This window comes from Osmia lignaria, chromosome 7, assembly GCF_051020975.1.
Source record: "Osmia lignaria lignaria isolate PbOS001 chromosome 7, iyOsmLign1, whole genome shotgun sequence".
Taxonomy (NCBI): Eukaryota; Metazoa; Arthropoda; class Insecta; order Hymenoptera; family Megachilidae; genus Osmia; species Osmia lignaria.
The window spans coordinates 11,520,085-11,536,447 of NC_135038.1; the positions used below are offsets into that span (position 1 = coordinate 11,520,085).

The following is a 16,363-nucleotide window of genomic DNA, read 5'->3' on the forward strand; positions in this document are numbered from 1 at the left end:
CAATGTGCTTTCACCGATTATTATTATTTACTTCCCCCTTCTGAACGAATATCATCTACAATAATAACATCTATTTTTTGTTAAATATCGTCTTAACTTAACTTAATGAATGATATTGATCAAAATAGTGAGCAGTAGACAGAGTAGTTTTGCTGAAAAAATAGTATATGTATACGTATATTTAACTTTATCAAATAGGAATTATTTACAATTGACAGAAAGAAATGTCGTATATACAAAACAAATATCACGCAGTGTATAATTTAACAATAACGAATAATTGAAGATATTTATAAATACATATATACATAAATAGTAGTAATAAATTTGTCTGACTAACTGGCATACAAAATGTTATTATCAACATTCTCTCCTATTATTACCGTTTTTTTATAACTGAAGTTTTAGATTAATCGCGAATGTTTATAATTTTTCAAAAACAATATTTGCAGCAATTTATTTACAGTCGCTTCTCGATCATGAATTAGCATACGCTATCTCCTAGACATAGACGCTTATTAAGCAAGAAAAATGATCGGTTTTTACATTTCTCACGATCAGAAGGTTTATACGATATTTGATTGTTCGTAAGAACACATTTGAACAGGATGTAGGAATGTTTGTAATACTGGTAGATCGTTTAATAAACGAAAATGATCGATTTCACGATAAATACTTACTTACATATGTATATCGGATTGTCGATATTAAATTATCACAATGTAACATGTTTATCTCTAACAGACAATTGATCTCTCAATTGAAAAGTTGGTAAGCATTTAAAGCTGATGAGAAATTGATAATAGAAATTTGCAATACATAAATGTATATTAACCTGTTTCGTTAAAAATATACATGTTCCAAAGAGATGACACGAGCAACGTCACGATTCCTGTCAGATTCATTAATATTTATAGGTAATTCATCATTCTTTGCTTTCACTTTATCATCAGTAGATAATTGTAAAGAAAAATTATCGTAAGCGTACGCGTTTGCTACCATGTTGGGATACTTTTCTTCGGAGATCGGGACAAACTTTTGTAACGTAATGTTTTTTGGTTGCACGAAGATACTTGGCAGGATTGCCGGAACCGAAGAAGTATCCGACTTTGGTTTACTGCAGAATGCGCTCTCTATCTGGTCGAGACTTCGACCTCTTGTTTCAGGCAGAATAGTCAAGGCGAATAGAGCTCCTAGGAGAGCAGCTCCGCTAAATATCCACATTATCCATTCGATGCCGACCAACGCGCGTAAATCAGGATACATTTTGATGGTGGCGAACGTTATCAGTTGTACGATACTAGTGGTAATGCCTCCTAGGGGCCCTCTGAATCTCAATGGATATAATTCCGAGGTCATCACCCAGGGTAAAGTGAGGTATCCTATCATCGATGATCCTACGTGCCCTCCTATACAGGCCAGAGACACGATGGATGGCAGTTTGAACCTGAAAAGAAGAGTTTCGAACGGTATTATCATCTCTGATGATGATACAGTTTCAATCGAAGTCAATCGAAGAAAGGGGACAGGTCTAACCTGAAGGCCAGAGCAACGCCTACAGCAGAGATCGTCATTCCTAGGCCGCTAACGAAGGCCAGGAGTTTTCTACCGAAGCTGTTCGCGAGACCAGCACCGGCGATCGATGCGAACAACCTGATCACACCGACTCCAACGCTCGCGGAGTATTCGTTCAAGTCGATGCCGATATCCTTGAGGACGTTCACGGCGTAGAAAAGGATTATGTAGATGCCGGAGATTTGTTGAAACGCGAAGAAAGCGAGTAGAATAAAAAACGGCTTCCAAACGCTTGGCATGTGAACAGCTTTCAATAGACTCTCCTTCTTCTCTTCCCTCTTGTTGTTGGTTTCGCACAATTCCTCGTACTCCTTGTCAGTGGTCAATCCTGGTCCTCGCAACCACAACAGCGACTCTTTCGCTTCCTCTTTTCGGCCTCGAGCTACCAACCAGCCTGGACTTTCCGGGATCATGCTAACCAGAGGGGAAAGTAAAAAAGTTTTCCATGTTGAAAGTAAAAGTTGTTTTCAGTAATAATTACCGTGTTAGCGCCAACGAGAGAATCGCTGGTCCGATGCTGATCGCGGCAGCTCTCTGCCACGTAGTGAACGCTCCTAGCGTGTAAATCATCAAGACACCGAGGGAAACTAATACGGGACCGCAGCTTCCTAGCCAGGCTCGTTGATTCGGTGCTGCAGCCTGCAGCAAACGGTATATATGTACGTATATACGGATAAAAAGGTATATACATATGTTTACCTCGCTGACGTAAAGGTAAAGCCCGTTAGCCATGCCCATACCAATTCCGCCGATGAATCTGCCTACGTATAACATCGACACGTTCTTCGACAGAGCTATCAATAACCAGCCGGCAGCATGCGGTAAGCTGGCCAACGCGATAGCCGATCTTCTTCCAAACCATTCGGCGCATAGACCAGCGATCACCGATCCCAGGGGATTCGATATCACTCCCAAAGACGCGATCCACGATGTTTCCGATTCGTCCGCGAAATTGCTCTCCAATAATTTCGGTATTAGAATCGCGCTGAAACCTTGACCAAGTCCCACGGATATCTGTCCGAAATGAGCCGCCAGTCCTGCGAATATCTGCGAACAAAACGAACCAGTTTTCGATATTCACGATTTCGAGTCACTATATCAATTCCCGCTTCCTCGATGAACCAATTAAGATTTACGTCTGTCGTACAGTCGTGGTACGTGGTCGGAAATCAGTGGTAAGTTCCGCGAACGTGAGCTGAAATAATCAAAGCCAAATCGCGCGTCGCGTCGCGTCGCCTCGTGTTCACGTAATCACCAACGTAAGAGATACTTTTTGGCTGACGAATTCAGCTAGATATCTACGTCATTTGTTTTTAAGATAAAACGATAAAGCCAATCTTTCACCGTAGTAATTTCGATTCGCAATAAAAATATGGAATTTCTTTCAAAACCGTTCAAGATCTCATAATGTGCAAACAGGAGAGGAAACTAGTTTTTCTTTGGAGGTCGAAGCGAAGGTTCGCGTTAGCTCGAAGCAAACGTCGATCTAAAAAGCGTCAGGATCGTGCGGAAAGTCGATGTCTTTGAAGAATCTCGAAAATCGCCCGTTCAACTGACCGACCGCGACCGAATGAACGAACGAACGAACGAACGAACGAACGGAAGGAAGGACGAGACTGGCGACTCTCCCTTCGCTGGCCTCGTTTTCAAAAGAAGCCTGGAAATCGCAATAATTACCGGACAGATTGCAATCGTTCAAATGTGTATTGTTGTTACGCGTACGTACATACATACACTTTTGCAACGGATGCCTCTTGAAACATTTGCGTTCCGTGGTTTTTGCATCGTCGACATTATCGAGTCGTTTGATTTTTCGGTCGCTTTTTCTTTAAAATCCATCGTTAACGATTCACGCGTTTCGTACCACTGTTAATTAAAGACTAACATTCCAATTGATTCGATCGATATTGTACAAATCAATGTTTATCACATCGATATCAGACGATAAGAGAATTTTCAAAGGACAACGAGTTACTTCCGATGTTGAAGAACTTTCCGCCATTACACTTTGTTCGAGTAACTGGGATTAGATTATTAACGCGTTCGCTACCCTACATCTATATGTAATTATAAGGAAATTGGATAAAACAAATTATACAACAGTCTTTCTTAGCCTTCTGTGATGATTTCACACATGTGTTCACACGAGATTATCATTTATTTGTATAACAAATTAATAGATTATTTTTTATTCGTCTAGTCTAGTGCTATACGTAGATCAGATAATTATTGAATTTCATAAAAAATAGAGGGAACGTGATATCAGGATTTTTCATAAAATTCAAAAGTATGCGAACAAATATGTGAGTTACGACGAAAGAATGACAGAAGGTTACGAATACACAGCTGTATTAACACAGAAAATTGTATTATCATTTACGTCACTTGATACGAAAACGTAAAACGCGTTCACGTGGAGAATTCTCGACGATTAACAATTAATTAACGTTGACTTACACCTTTCTGCTGACCGGAATAAAGCAGCTTCCACCATAGGTTTACTTGAGCGATCATCCTGCGCGATCGACGCTAACAGGTATTTGTAACTGAAAATAGGAATAAATAGAAATAAAATGATTCAGCCGAATTCGAACAATTGAATAATGGGTGCCGTTTAACGTAAGTAACACACTCCTGAGTCACGTGAGTCGCAATTTCTCTATTAACAAATTTAGATTTGTTTCATTAAATTTCGCGATTAAGTCACGGGGTTGATTCACAACGCGTGAGAGAAATCTTTTTCCTCTCACAAATATCTTGTCTCTTTCCTTTTTTTTAATTAGATATTACATTATATTACTCCTTTCCTCTAAATATGCATAGGTTAAATGGATGGTGTTGGGAAGGAAATATATTTCGAAAAGTCATAACAGTTCTAGCTATTATTTTTCTTACGTTTCGTGAAAATCTAAGTTGCGTAATGAACATTGCATAAAATAGAAGTAAATTAAAGTTAACGATCGAGTTGCTCAGAAAAATTCAAGTGCAAACAGTTGCATCTTCCCATGGTAATCAAGGTATCAATTATCTTTATATTTCAAACGTAACTTTTTATGATTAATCCATTTTTTAATCCTTCTCGTCGAGAAATAATTATAAAAGTTAACAAGTTCCTCTAAATTATTACCTACATACAATCTTGCTCGCATGAAATACACCGACACGACGCGACGCGACGTGACAAGATCCCCTTGTTTTACCTCTTTGAAACCTTTTTCGATCTTGACTCGATTCTTCGAGTAATCCCAAGTGTTTTTACAATAATCTGTATAAGACACGAAACGTAAGCAGTGTGACACAACCAGAGAACGCTTGCATAAAACACTCTTTATGACCGGTATCGTGCAGAGACTACAATTACAAAGATCGCTGACGTTTCGAAAAGGCTAGAGGAAGGATAGCGCCGTAAGGTTGTTGCACAGATTCGCGCGATATATTCACCAAACGGTCGAAATTATTTGCAACGTTACACGATTTCAAATGAAAAGCGAGCGAACGGTCTCATCCTTTATATGGATTCTCGGTAAAGGTGTCTCTGATAATAAGTTATACTTCAAGAACAAACCATCTTTTGTTTTTTTCCAATCGTAAATATTGCAATATTTTATCCTTTTGCTTACCGTATAATTGAACGACAATCGAACCACTGTCTAAATAAATGATATCATTCTTGATTATTCATCAAATACACCGAGCATATATTTTCACTCGGAGTACAGTGGATCTTTTGTTTTCTTTCTAAATATCGCTCGAATGGTAATGGTAACGCGACTGATATTATTACTAGTTATAATATACTCTTTCATCTTCTTTGAGATATCTAAAAAAACTTAATCATTTTTCATATTAACCATTTTACCCTGGAAAGTTTAGTTTAGTATTAATGAAAGTTCGGTCAGCAGTTATACATATATATACGATCCACGATGGAAGGGTTAACACGTTGACGCCACAGTAGAAGCAGCCACGACTAGTCAGACATACGATAACGTACTTACTTACTACCATATCTACAATATGGAGATTCTAAAATACAGATGACAGATATATGTAACAGATATGTGTAACATCGTTTGCGACGAGACGCGTCGCTACGGAACAATGTTTGAATGATAAACAAATGATTTTATTAGTCGTACATAGATTGAGACGGGATCCGTTTGTTCTAATTCGAGATACATTGCTCTGCAATGGTTTTGTTTTCGAGACTAGCATGTTTACAAACTGTTGCTATTTTTACCAGTTCGTAGCATTTGGCCTCGCGGTAAAATGTTACTACAAAGTTTTAAACGGAAACTAGAATTCAAACTGATTTTAGCTAGCTTTTCAAAATATCACCTACCTTTCTACTTTCGAAAGTTCTATCAAAAGTATTTCCTTCTTCTTCTTCTTCTTCTTCTTCTTTTTTAAACTACAAAGTCCTCATCACGTATTCGATGCCCCATTTCTTCCGAAGAATTACAAAGGAAGAAAGGAAAAAGAGAAACGAGATAATATTTTCACAGTTAGCTCGTATCATCGATTGTCACTTTTAGGCATACACGGTTCTGTCTACTTGGAAGAATGTTCCACGACTGGACTTTACCGCGGAACGATCCAGGAGGAGAAGTAACGTGGATCGGATCGACGATGATACGCAAGTAACGTCGTAAGTAGAGTGAAGTTATTTCGAACGCGATCGTGTCCTCGCCAGGAAGTTTGTACTTCCGCATTAAAATTGTTAGACGCACACGTGTTTCCCAGTCACACCGATTGCTCGCGAACACGCACCAGCTCCGATCTGGCTTTTTTCGCACTCTACACTGAGATGATTTTCGCCCGCGCGTTCGCATTTATAGTCGCGTGAACGCGCCTCTCTCAAAACGACGCGACGACGACGCTTCGGCAAGTCAAAGTGCCCTTCCAGGGTCGTTTCGAGGCCTCCCAGTTTCCCTCAAACTTCCCTCGACACTTGTAGTACTCACCGATCTATACTTACGTTAGAAACTATAATTACGTTCTTCAATGAATCGTTTCGCGATTATGACTATCACCGATCGATCGCTAAAATTTCCTAAATAATTAAATCAGCCTTTCTTGCCGTTCCAGCCTCGAGAAAGCAACCTTAAACAAAACTGATTCAAATTTTAATATTTCACGAAACATTGCTTTTTCTTCGTAATTCGTAATTCGTAATTGCAATATAACGTTACCACTGACAATACAATAGACACGTTTTTACAGTTGCAACTAACAATAAGCCCTATCGCGAACGCGCATCTTTCTAAGAAATCTATATTGTTATAAGTTTTTAAGGAAGATAATCATCGCGTTAGAAGAACGTCCGTTTCTAAAATTATCTAGGAAACATTTTGCATCCAGTGACGAGCTTGCTACCTCGATGACTACACACCTTGTCGAGGTTAACGCTTTTTCAAGGCACCGCGATTCGTATAAAGAAGAAATAAATTTTATAAAGAAAACAAATATATCTACCAGATTTTCGAAGAGAAATCCTGCCGATGAGCGAGTCGGAGTCTGCGATCGAAAACTGAATCACTGCTCCTCGATCATAGTTACGATCTATTTTCAAACGTGGTAAAAGGTACTATTACATTATCTTCTATTCACGACAAAAGATACGACCTCCATGCATGGTGATTGTAAAACGCTGAACGGTAAAGAGCCAACTTTACCAATAACAACAGGTAAGCTGCAGCCCACCTAACTGTGTTTTACGTTTACTCGATGTCGTAAGGTGAGAGATTTATTCAGAAATACCTTTCAATTAAATCGATCGCCTTTAAATCAAGATTAAAAAAGTTAGGTGATCTTCAGAAAATTAAATGATCGAAAAACTTACAGTATTCTAATCTGTTGATAATAATCATTGTTCCATTAGTAAAGAAGTACCTAAAATAATAAACCGACGTTCATTACTCTTTTTACATTTTGTTATAAAGTATAAAACCGATTCTCGACTTTTCTTTATAGATTGATCGTTATTTCTTTGAATCAGAATTGAGTGTTATACGATCACGAGGGCCTTCGTTCTTTGCTTGACCCAAAAATCCTGTGTATGTAACCTGGAGATGCATCTCCGTATCGTAAAATAGGAACCCATCGTTGTAAACTGTGTAACCTCGAATCAAGCCAGACCCATTTTTCTTTTTTTCTTTTGGATCGGTAAAATTCCGATTCTTATTTCACGGCCAACCCACGCACCATACGTAGACATGTATGTACATATCTTTTTTTTCAAGTCGATTCGTAAATATGATATCAAAACACTGTCGACTGAACTTGTAGGTGAAACTGATCGATGTAGCTAAGCGCTTAGCAAAATTTCTTCAATTATGAATCAAAATTAATCAAAAATTTCTGGGGTTTAAAGAGCAGAAAAGTTTCAAATTTGATAAACGGAGATGGACATGCTGGCTAATCGAATGGTTTAATTGTTTACCACAGCCCGTAGCCCGCAGCTAACATCACGGATGCAATGTCAATTGAAAAAGTGTTCTCGATTTAGCCTGAGACCAATTACTTATCCACTATCGTTACTATCATATTGCATACCCTTTTCGATTCGATTCGATTCGATTCGATTCGATTCGATTTCATTCGAGTAATCTAATCTTACCATTACAGATTAATTTATCTTCACCAGAATTGTGCACGCTAATCTTAACATCCTTTTGTTTCGAATCTTTTTGTCATAATTATCTTCTTCTTTCTGTTTCTTGGTTTTTCCTATAAATTTCATTCTTTATTGTTCATCGATATTAATCGAGCGTTTATTTTCAAATTACGTTGACAGTTGTTTGAAATGAAACATTCTTGGAATTCATAAAAGTATGAGAAATTGCATCACATTTATTTGTGGTATGAGTTCATTTAATTTCCAAATTGAACTTAACTAACAAGATGAAAATGTGACAAAGTCTTTGATTAAATTCTTGAAAATTGTTACAGTGCGATACAAAGATAAAGATAACTTATTTGTGGTATGCGTTATTTTTGCAACGAATGTTTTCAAGGTATCGTCAATGCTAACCCTTCTAACATGCCGCGTCGCGCTTGCAATAAATCGTGTTCATTGTTGAATCGTTAATCATGCAATTTTTTCTTTCTTTCTCTCGAGTAATCGTTACTTTTTTGTCGATTTTTCTTTCTTCCATGGCTCGCGCAACATACATACCTTTCTTACCAACAACGATTATTCAGTTATTTGGCTGGTACTCGTTCTTTTGTCTCACACACACACACACACACACACGACAATCGATACTAGAACTTTCCGATATATGTACGTATGAATTTTAATACATACTACAAGTATGCGATCGGCATGCGCCATAGTAGTGTAGAAAATAATCAGTTCTTTTTCTTGATAATTAGCAATCTTGCGAAAAAATGTAAATTACTTTAACGAGGAACTATTCGAATCCAAGTTATCAGCAAGCTGTATCCCAATCGTTCCCAATTATGTATACTTTACGTAACATTACCGTCGACAAACGTTAGAATTAGCTTGATCGCGAATAAATCAAAATGATATTGACAAGCAAAGGAGTATCGTGTAATTAATAATTCTAGTAAAGTTCCGTTCACCAAAATGACGGAAATGAAAGATGACCTTACATCAGGTTAGTAGGTGAGAGTATTCATTAGTTCAACTACTGGATATACATACATACATACATACACGTATTTTATGTTATCAACAGGATCATTTTTCTTCGGAAACCTGTCTTTCCTCTTCCCCTTAGTGACCTTGCCATTGATCGAGCACAATGTGAATGAACGAAAGTCTGACTTGTCTTGGACCAGGAAATAAGTCCAAGGACCTGTTCGACTCGACAAACCGCTATCTCTATGCAAATTACAATTACCCTTTTCGTTTCCGATTACGATTACTATGTATAAAAGACGCAAAATACCTATGTATATTGAATTCAACATTTAGAGAGAGTATTTAATTCGATTTCAATCACGTTTATAACCCTGTTACGTTTCTCTAACTATACGATACGTTTCAATTATGTTAAACACTTGTGACTCACGTTGCATAATGACCGCTTTAGCGAATCTTCTGGTAGATAATCTTTTTATGCTTCGCTCTTTTTTCTTAACGCCATGATCATGACCTATTCGTCGCTCGTACGTATACGATAACATTCAATAGAAAATTAATTATTAAACGGCTCGAATGAATAAGATCCAGAAGGCGAAAATTGTTCGACGGCATTCTTGCGTGGTAAACGATATCACGTAATACTGATGTAATACGAAACTATTCAAACAATAGATTGCTAAGCAATTGCCATAAGAAGTTGAGTGAAATCGAGATAATTAGGTAATCTGTGTCTTTGATTTTTTCGCCTGGAATCGTACCGATGCGATGACACGTTCATCGATAATGTACAATTATTAATAATTATTGGTATTGGTAATTGGTACTGATATTAATTTATCTCCAAAGCGGAGAACTTTTCACTTTGAAAGGAGTTAAATCAACTGTATAAAATGATGAAAATACAGGTAGAAACCGCAAGAGAAGCGTTAATAAGACAGTTGGGTAGTGCAATTACCTTTTCATTTCTGCGCACAAAGCATAAAACACAAAACACTCGGATAATCAGTCTGCTGTAAATTTTTATCCAACAAGTTTTCAGGGACGAAGGGAAAGAGGGATAATTCGCGACGGAGCTGCTGAGGATGTAACTTTAATTCGCGAGTTAATTCTCCTCGACGATTTGAAATACCGGCATTTTATAAACGATTGAAGTTTCAAATTCGAGAATGAAAAATATTTACATTACAAAAATTCTGCTTCTTTATTTTTCACCTGTACGCGAAGGATGATCGTATGATGAGAATAAGCAAGTTTCTCTTGTTCTTCAAAATTGAATTGAAAATTAAGGTTCGTGTATGAAACAGGAAGCGTGAAATAGGTTTTAATTTAAAAAAAAAAAAAGAAAAAACCTCACTAATTCTCACGTGACGAAACGAAATGTTACGCGATACTTTTAACGCGACGATTAAACAGATAAGCATCGACTTGGTGTCGAAGCTGCAAAGGGGTATTAAATAAAAAAAATAATGGAAAAACACTAGAAATTTCTGGAAAAACATACAAGGTATTAGATTTCATTTGATGGTATTATACAACACAGAGATGCATCAACGATACGATACGATACGATACGATACGATACGATACGTAAGTAACTATGATAACGTTACAATACACCACATAATCGCACGTAATAGTTTTTTTAGCTTTTTTTTCATTTCTTTTTCATTCATTTTAAATAGTATATAATAATTTTCGCGGTTCTCGAATACGGGCTCGAATTTGCAAGCTATCGGTCAATAAAAGTACAGTTTTTGAATATAACAATAAAGAAACTCCATTAAACTTGTGCCTCTCCCTCCCCCAAAAGAGAAATACTATATTTCTTATGAAACAATAACCACGACGAATATTCAATGAAGCTTTTAATGCCAACGACGCGACGCGTCAATCGTAATACAATCTCGATGATTAAAAATAAGAATCAATCTTTATAATTGCATAATTATTACGTCACTATCGAGCCCTGAATATATGTAACGAATATTACGTTGTGATTAACTTTGCTCTGAAATTAAGATGGAAATCGATCGCGATTCATTTACATTCACTAACAGCCACTGTATCAATTATCATCGATCGATTACTTTCGCGCTCGCGATTGAAACTGCCAAACATATTGTCAGTAGAAACTTTCTAAATCTATGGAATGGAATAAAACTTTCCCCCGAATGGTCATACTGTTTTACAAAATCATTAGGATCATTTAACCATTAGATTTAGATCATTAGTACTCCGCTGTCACGTATATTCTTTCCGAGGACGTACGTATTTTCGTAAGTAGTTGATAGCGACAGGGTTAAAAGATTTGCGTATTTTAATCTCCTCAAATTGCAACGCGTTGCATCATACAGGAAATCTTGTCAATACGTAATCGTTTCGTTGTTTGCAATGATTTGATGGAATAAAAAAATCGTCAATTAACGCATCATTAATTATCTACAATTTTTTCGAATATTATTATGGTATAACTCACGAATTTTACGTTAGTGTAATGCTTACTGATCGTTTGCAAGCGATTACCGTTGTGTTATAACTCTTTTTTACAAAGTTGCCTAGATTGTGTAGGTCGGGAGCGGAAAGGAATACATAATGACGAGAATACGTGAGACACAGGTAATCGACACGGTGAAAAGAGATAAAAAAAAAAGAAAAAAAAAATGAAAGAGAGCAACAATAAAAATCGAAGAGTGATTGTTACGTGAGGAAGTGATTCAAAAGGCGTATATACATATGTATAAAGAGGAAGCGCAGAAATCGCATGTAAGTACTCGTGTAAATCTTCCGTAAGTTCGTCGAGGAAAATGTTGTACAGCATTATGCAAGATACTCGAGTCAACCTTGGCAATGACCATTATGAGTAGTTGCGTTACCACCAACGTACATCGGTCTGTTGTGTCATTAACTTGCCGCTAGAATAATTGTAAGTACATACACGGTTCGATCGTGACAGCCGATCGAATGATCTTCCACGCAGCTTTCCAGCATCTCATGCAAAAAGTTTCGCGAAAAAAAACACCTTCCTTTACTTTGTACTATTTTTTATCACCTCGATATGAACGATACGAAATTTTCCACCTCGTACATACATACGATTCTATATTTATATGCTTGTCAAAAATAACTAAACTGATTATATTATTCTATAACAGTTGCATAGAACTGTACGAGGATTATGTAGATTTTTTTTTTATGTGAATTTTCAATGAAATTGATTTTTAACCGTCTTCGATTGTGTTCGATTAGGAGTGATAAAATATATCGGAATAGTTTGATATTAATCTCAATGGCATAAGATTACGCGTTTACTCCGAGTTTCTAATCAGTAATCTAATCTTTAAGAGTAAACATTTTATTGAAAAATTCCTACGTCAATAAAACCTTCCTCTTTGATTCGAACTGGGATCACCAGTTGTGGGCTGATGGTAATACAGGTTTCGAAGATCGGTACGATTCTCATTATCGGTAAAGGCGTGCTCCTTTTACCTACACCTCATTAAAGTAGTACTTACAAACGGCATTGTAAAAATTCATACTAAAAGACAGTTGTTGACTTCCACCGAATCTGAACTACATACGAACAGTTTTTATTCAGCTTTCTATTCAACAGCTAATAATTGTATAACTTAGTTTCTACAACATTTGGTTGCACTATGTATACAAGTCAACTGTAATATACTTTAACGAATTACGATGCACTTTCTTCGTCCAATATTTTCCTATACTCTTTTATGTATTTAGATTTCATAGATCTCTGATACGAGTAAATTGGATAATCTTGATGATTCCTTATGTTCTCTACAAATTGGATTTCTAGCCATCGAAGCCTCTTTTTTGCCTCTGCAATGTCTAAATAAGCAAGATACTTTTCATATTCTTGCTGTGGATTTGGAAATACGTATCTTGCAAGAAATCTTGTAATGGGTGACTATAACAAAATGCGTCATCATAGAATTAACTTTTTATCCAACTTATGTTCTGAAATGTTCTCCAAGTATATCCTTACTCTATAATATTCCCATCGTTGCGGAGTATAACCTTCCGGTATTTCTTCTAACGTCGCCGGGCCTATGAACACGTTTGCATAGAAAATAATCAGAGCGACGGGTATGGCACCCACCAAAAAATAAAAGTGAATCCAATCCTTAGTTTTATGCCACTGCCAACGACTTGCAACTATAGGCATTGTTCGATGTTCTGACATACATCTTATACTTCCTACGAAGGAAGAAATTACATTAACTTACAGCTATTACATTGAATTATTCTAAAACCCATACTGACACTACTTTCCAAGTACGTTCATCTATCCTTCAAATTATAACCTTTATTTTGTAAACGAAGTCTTAAGATATTACAAATGATTGTTAATCTTGATTAAACGACAATGAAATAAGACTTTTTTCCTGTCATTTCATCGAGGCAAAATGAAACAGACGAAACGGATATATCAGAGATCACTTAAATTCGTTATTTTCGAACGTTGCGTAACAAAACACTGTCGATTTTCAGGAAATTCTATTGTCCATGAAACTGGCACAATTGTTTCTACCTGTTTGTTTTTCAAATATGGAACTATTCTTATTCAGCAGTTTTCTCAATAATCCATTGGTTTGTGACAATTTATTATTACTTCCAAACAATAATCTACTCAACACTGCCATTTTATTTGGGAATTTTATTGAACGGAAAAGTGCATTGAGCGCTGTCCACACTTGTACCAACTTGTACGTGCTTGTACATATGTAGATAAGATGCTGTACGTACTTATCGACGGCGCTGATTTCATTGAACCGCGAAATTTGAAAAAATTAATTAATATTTGAACGAATACACGTGCCTGCAGCCTTTCTATTTCCATCGACATTAGCAACATTTCTAATTTATCAGAGTATTCTTTTATTCATCAAAATACGCCCTATGTTCCAAATTTATTTTGAAAGAGCCTTTTTATACTATAAGACAGTGCAAAAAATAGAAGAAAGATTTATTCGTGAAATCGCGGTTTATAAATAACGAACAGAAGAAATTCGTACGGAGCTTTCGCGAAACTATGTAATATTGTATAAACGTATGTTTAACGTCGACGATGTTGGGTCAAGTGAGTAATTGAACTCGAGAAACGATTCTAAATTACAAACACTCGTCAATCCTCGTGATCGCGTTCATGAAAAAAGAAAAACTAAAACTAAGCGCACAGTATCAATTAATTCTCTCACAAACGGAAAGAACGAAATTTCGTCTGATTTATTTATCTTTAATTTCGTTAATACGTCGACTGCTTTAATAAAAATAAAGGATTTTTTATCATTTATATTATTAAACTCGGGCAATTTTGAACTTAATTTCCGATCTAGTATTATCATTAAACATCATATTCCACCGAACGACAATTTCGTAATATCATTGATAAAGGAACTTTTAGCGAACACATTGTACAGAGCAAAGTACAATCATAGGCCTCGAACAATCCCGATCAGTGGTCATACTCGAGCATTCAATCTGTGTATATGATACTGTGTACCATTCAATCAGCATATCGATCGTAACGATTGAAACTAACTACTTACTCGCATCGAGTTGCTGTAAATTGTAAATGTTCATTTTACAAACTATTTTCGCCATTGTACACTTTAGGTTCACGTTCACGTTCTCATTTACGTTTAGTTGAAACGCATCATGAATCAACTGATTTGCGATCGTCAAAAATATAATAATAATAATAATAATAATAATAATAATAATAATAATAATAATAATAATAATAATAATAATAATAATAATAATAATAATAATAATAATAATAATAATAATAATAATAATAATAATAATAATAATAATAAATGTCTCGTTATCAGTACCAGTTGGCAACGTCGTTTAACGTTTCCATTGAAAGTCTTATTTTATACCATCTGCACGTGGGTACAGACTTTGCAATGTAATAATCCCTTGTGCATTTTTTATCTTTCATAAGACTAGGTATTATGTCAACAGAGACAAAAGTATTTTCTGGTTGATTAGGTACGAAATTTAAAAAAAAAAAGAGAGAGAGAAATGAAGAATAAAGAGGTTGATTACGAGCGCAAGGATAGATACACCTACCGATTCGGAGACGACCCTGAAGAAATGGGTTAAAGATCGTGGAGGAGCCATTCTCTCCCCTGTGTCTCTATGTTTGTTACGTCCCTTTTTCTACTCGCGGTTTTACAAAGATAAAACTTTGATGCAAAATTTATTACATGGTGCACCATGTAACCGTGAACCACTGTCGGTTGTCCACGTGATTCACACGCCTCTAGCCCGATTGCCGTTTTCGTAATACACGCTGCCGTCCACGTGAACTCGTACGTGCTTCGTACGTTTGTTATCATCTCTTAAATCATACTTTGTCGTATTATTAATTTTTGTCAAAATCAAATCGATTATCAAATCGGTCGAACGATTCAGGAACAATACAGCGTTGACTTTTCACCAAATTTTCGCGAGCTTTCAAATTTACTTTGGAAAGAATTCTCGTCAGTCTAAATTTTAAGTTATGTAATTCAGTAAGTTTTAGCGGTATAATTAAAACAACTAATGTTGGGTTAGTCGTTATCATTCTAAATAGGATATGTTTTAGACAACGTTTCTTTCGGTGGTTTGTCGTGAAACACCCACTTGGAATCGAGCTGAACGTCGTAGCCTTACCAACCATCACACTATTGATTAGACAAAAAAGAAGACAGAGACAGAGCTTGATTTTAACAATCCTCTTGCTTTCATCTGCTTGCTCTATACTCTTTAGCTACCTTAAATACAACATTCTTAAGTTTATCGTAAGATCTTTACTGTCCTAAATAAAAGACGAGAAAAGTAATATTTTTTTAACAGTAACAACAACAACAACAACACGCCTACTACATGAAATGAAATAAAGGATGGACACATAAACTGATGTTATAAATGTTATACTGTCAGCATGATTCATACTTTATTGCTTAGGAAACAAACTTAGTGGAGCTTTGCAATGGAATTATCTTTAGTATAGGCAGAAGAAAAATGCTATCTGATAAGCTGCAAAATGAAGATTTTTTTACACGCAGCATTATGTTTGTTACGATTATAGCAAAATAATAGTACAAAGAGAAAGCCTAACGATGGATTTACAAAACAATCACATATTACAGAATTAAA

General features: G+C 36.1%; 2 protein-coding genes across 7 annotated transcripts; both read right to left on the reverse strand.

Annotated features, from left to right (window-relative positions):
• Positions 1 to 202: 202 nt before the first annotated feature.
• On the reverse strand, positions 203 to 11,693 carry LOC117609436 (facilitated trehalose transporter Tret1). 6 transcript variants are annotated; one of them, XM_034335773.2, is made up of 6 exons: positions 5,918 to 11,693; positions 4,033 to 4,121; positions 2,275 to 2,622; positions 2,057 to 2,214; positions 1,537 to 1,989; positions 203 to 1,447 (listed from the first exon to the last, which is right to left on the reverse strand). In XM_034335773.2, exons 2-6 carry the CDS (start codon positions 4,087 to 4,089, stop codon positions 844 to 846), a joined length of 1,620 nt encoding a protein of 539 aa, XP_034191664.1. In that variant the 5' UTR covers positions 4,090 to 4,121; positions 5,918 to 11,693; the 3' UTR covers positions 203 to 843. The 6 variants fall into 6 exon arrangements, with proteins under 6 accessions (XP_034191664.1, XP_034191666.1, XP_034191665.1 ...); XM_034335775.2 differs by lacking the exon at positions 5,918 to 11,693 and adding an exon at positions 5,196 to 5,901; XM_034335774.2 differs by lacking the exon at positions 5,918 to 11,693 and adding an exon at positions 4,776 to 5,189.
• A 143-nt stretch (positions 11,694 to 11,836) lies between these two features.
• Positions 11,837 to 14,944, reverse strand: ND-SGDH (NADH dehydrogenase (ubiquinone) SGDH subunit). The gene is made up of 3 exons (XM_034335785.2): positions 13,743 to 14,944; positions 13,197 to 13,408; positions 11,837 to 13,118 (listed from the first exon to the last, which is right to left on the reverse strand). Exons 1-3 carry the CDS (start codon positions 13,852 to 13,854, stop codon positions 12,879 to 12,881), a joined length of 564 nt encoding a protein of 187 aa, XP_034191676.1. The 5' UTR covers positions 13,855 to 14,944; the 3' UTR covers positions 11,837 to 12,878.
• Between the last annotated feature and the right edge of the window lie 1,419 nt (positions 14,945 to 16,363).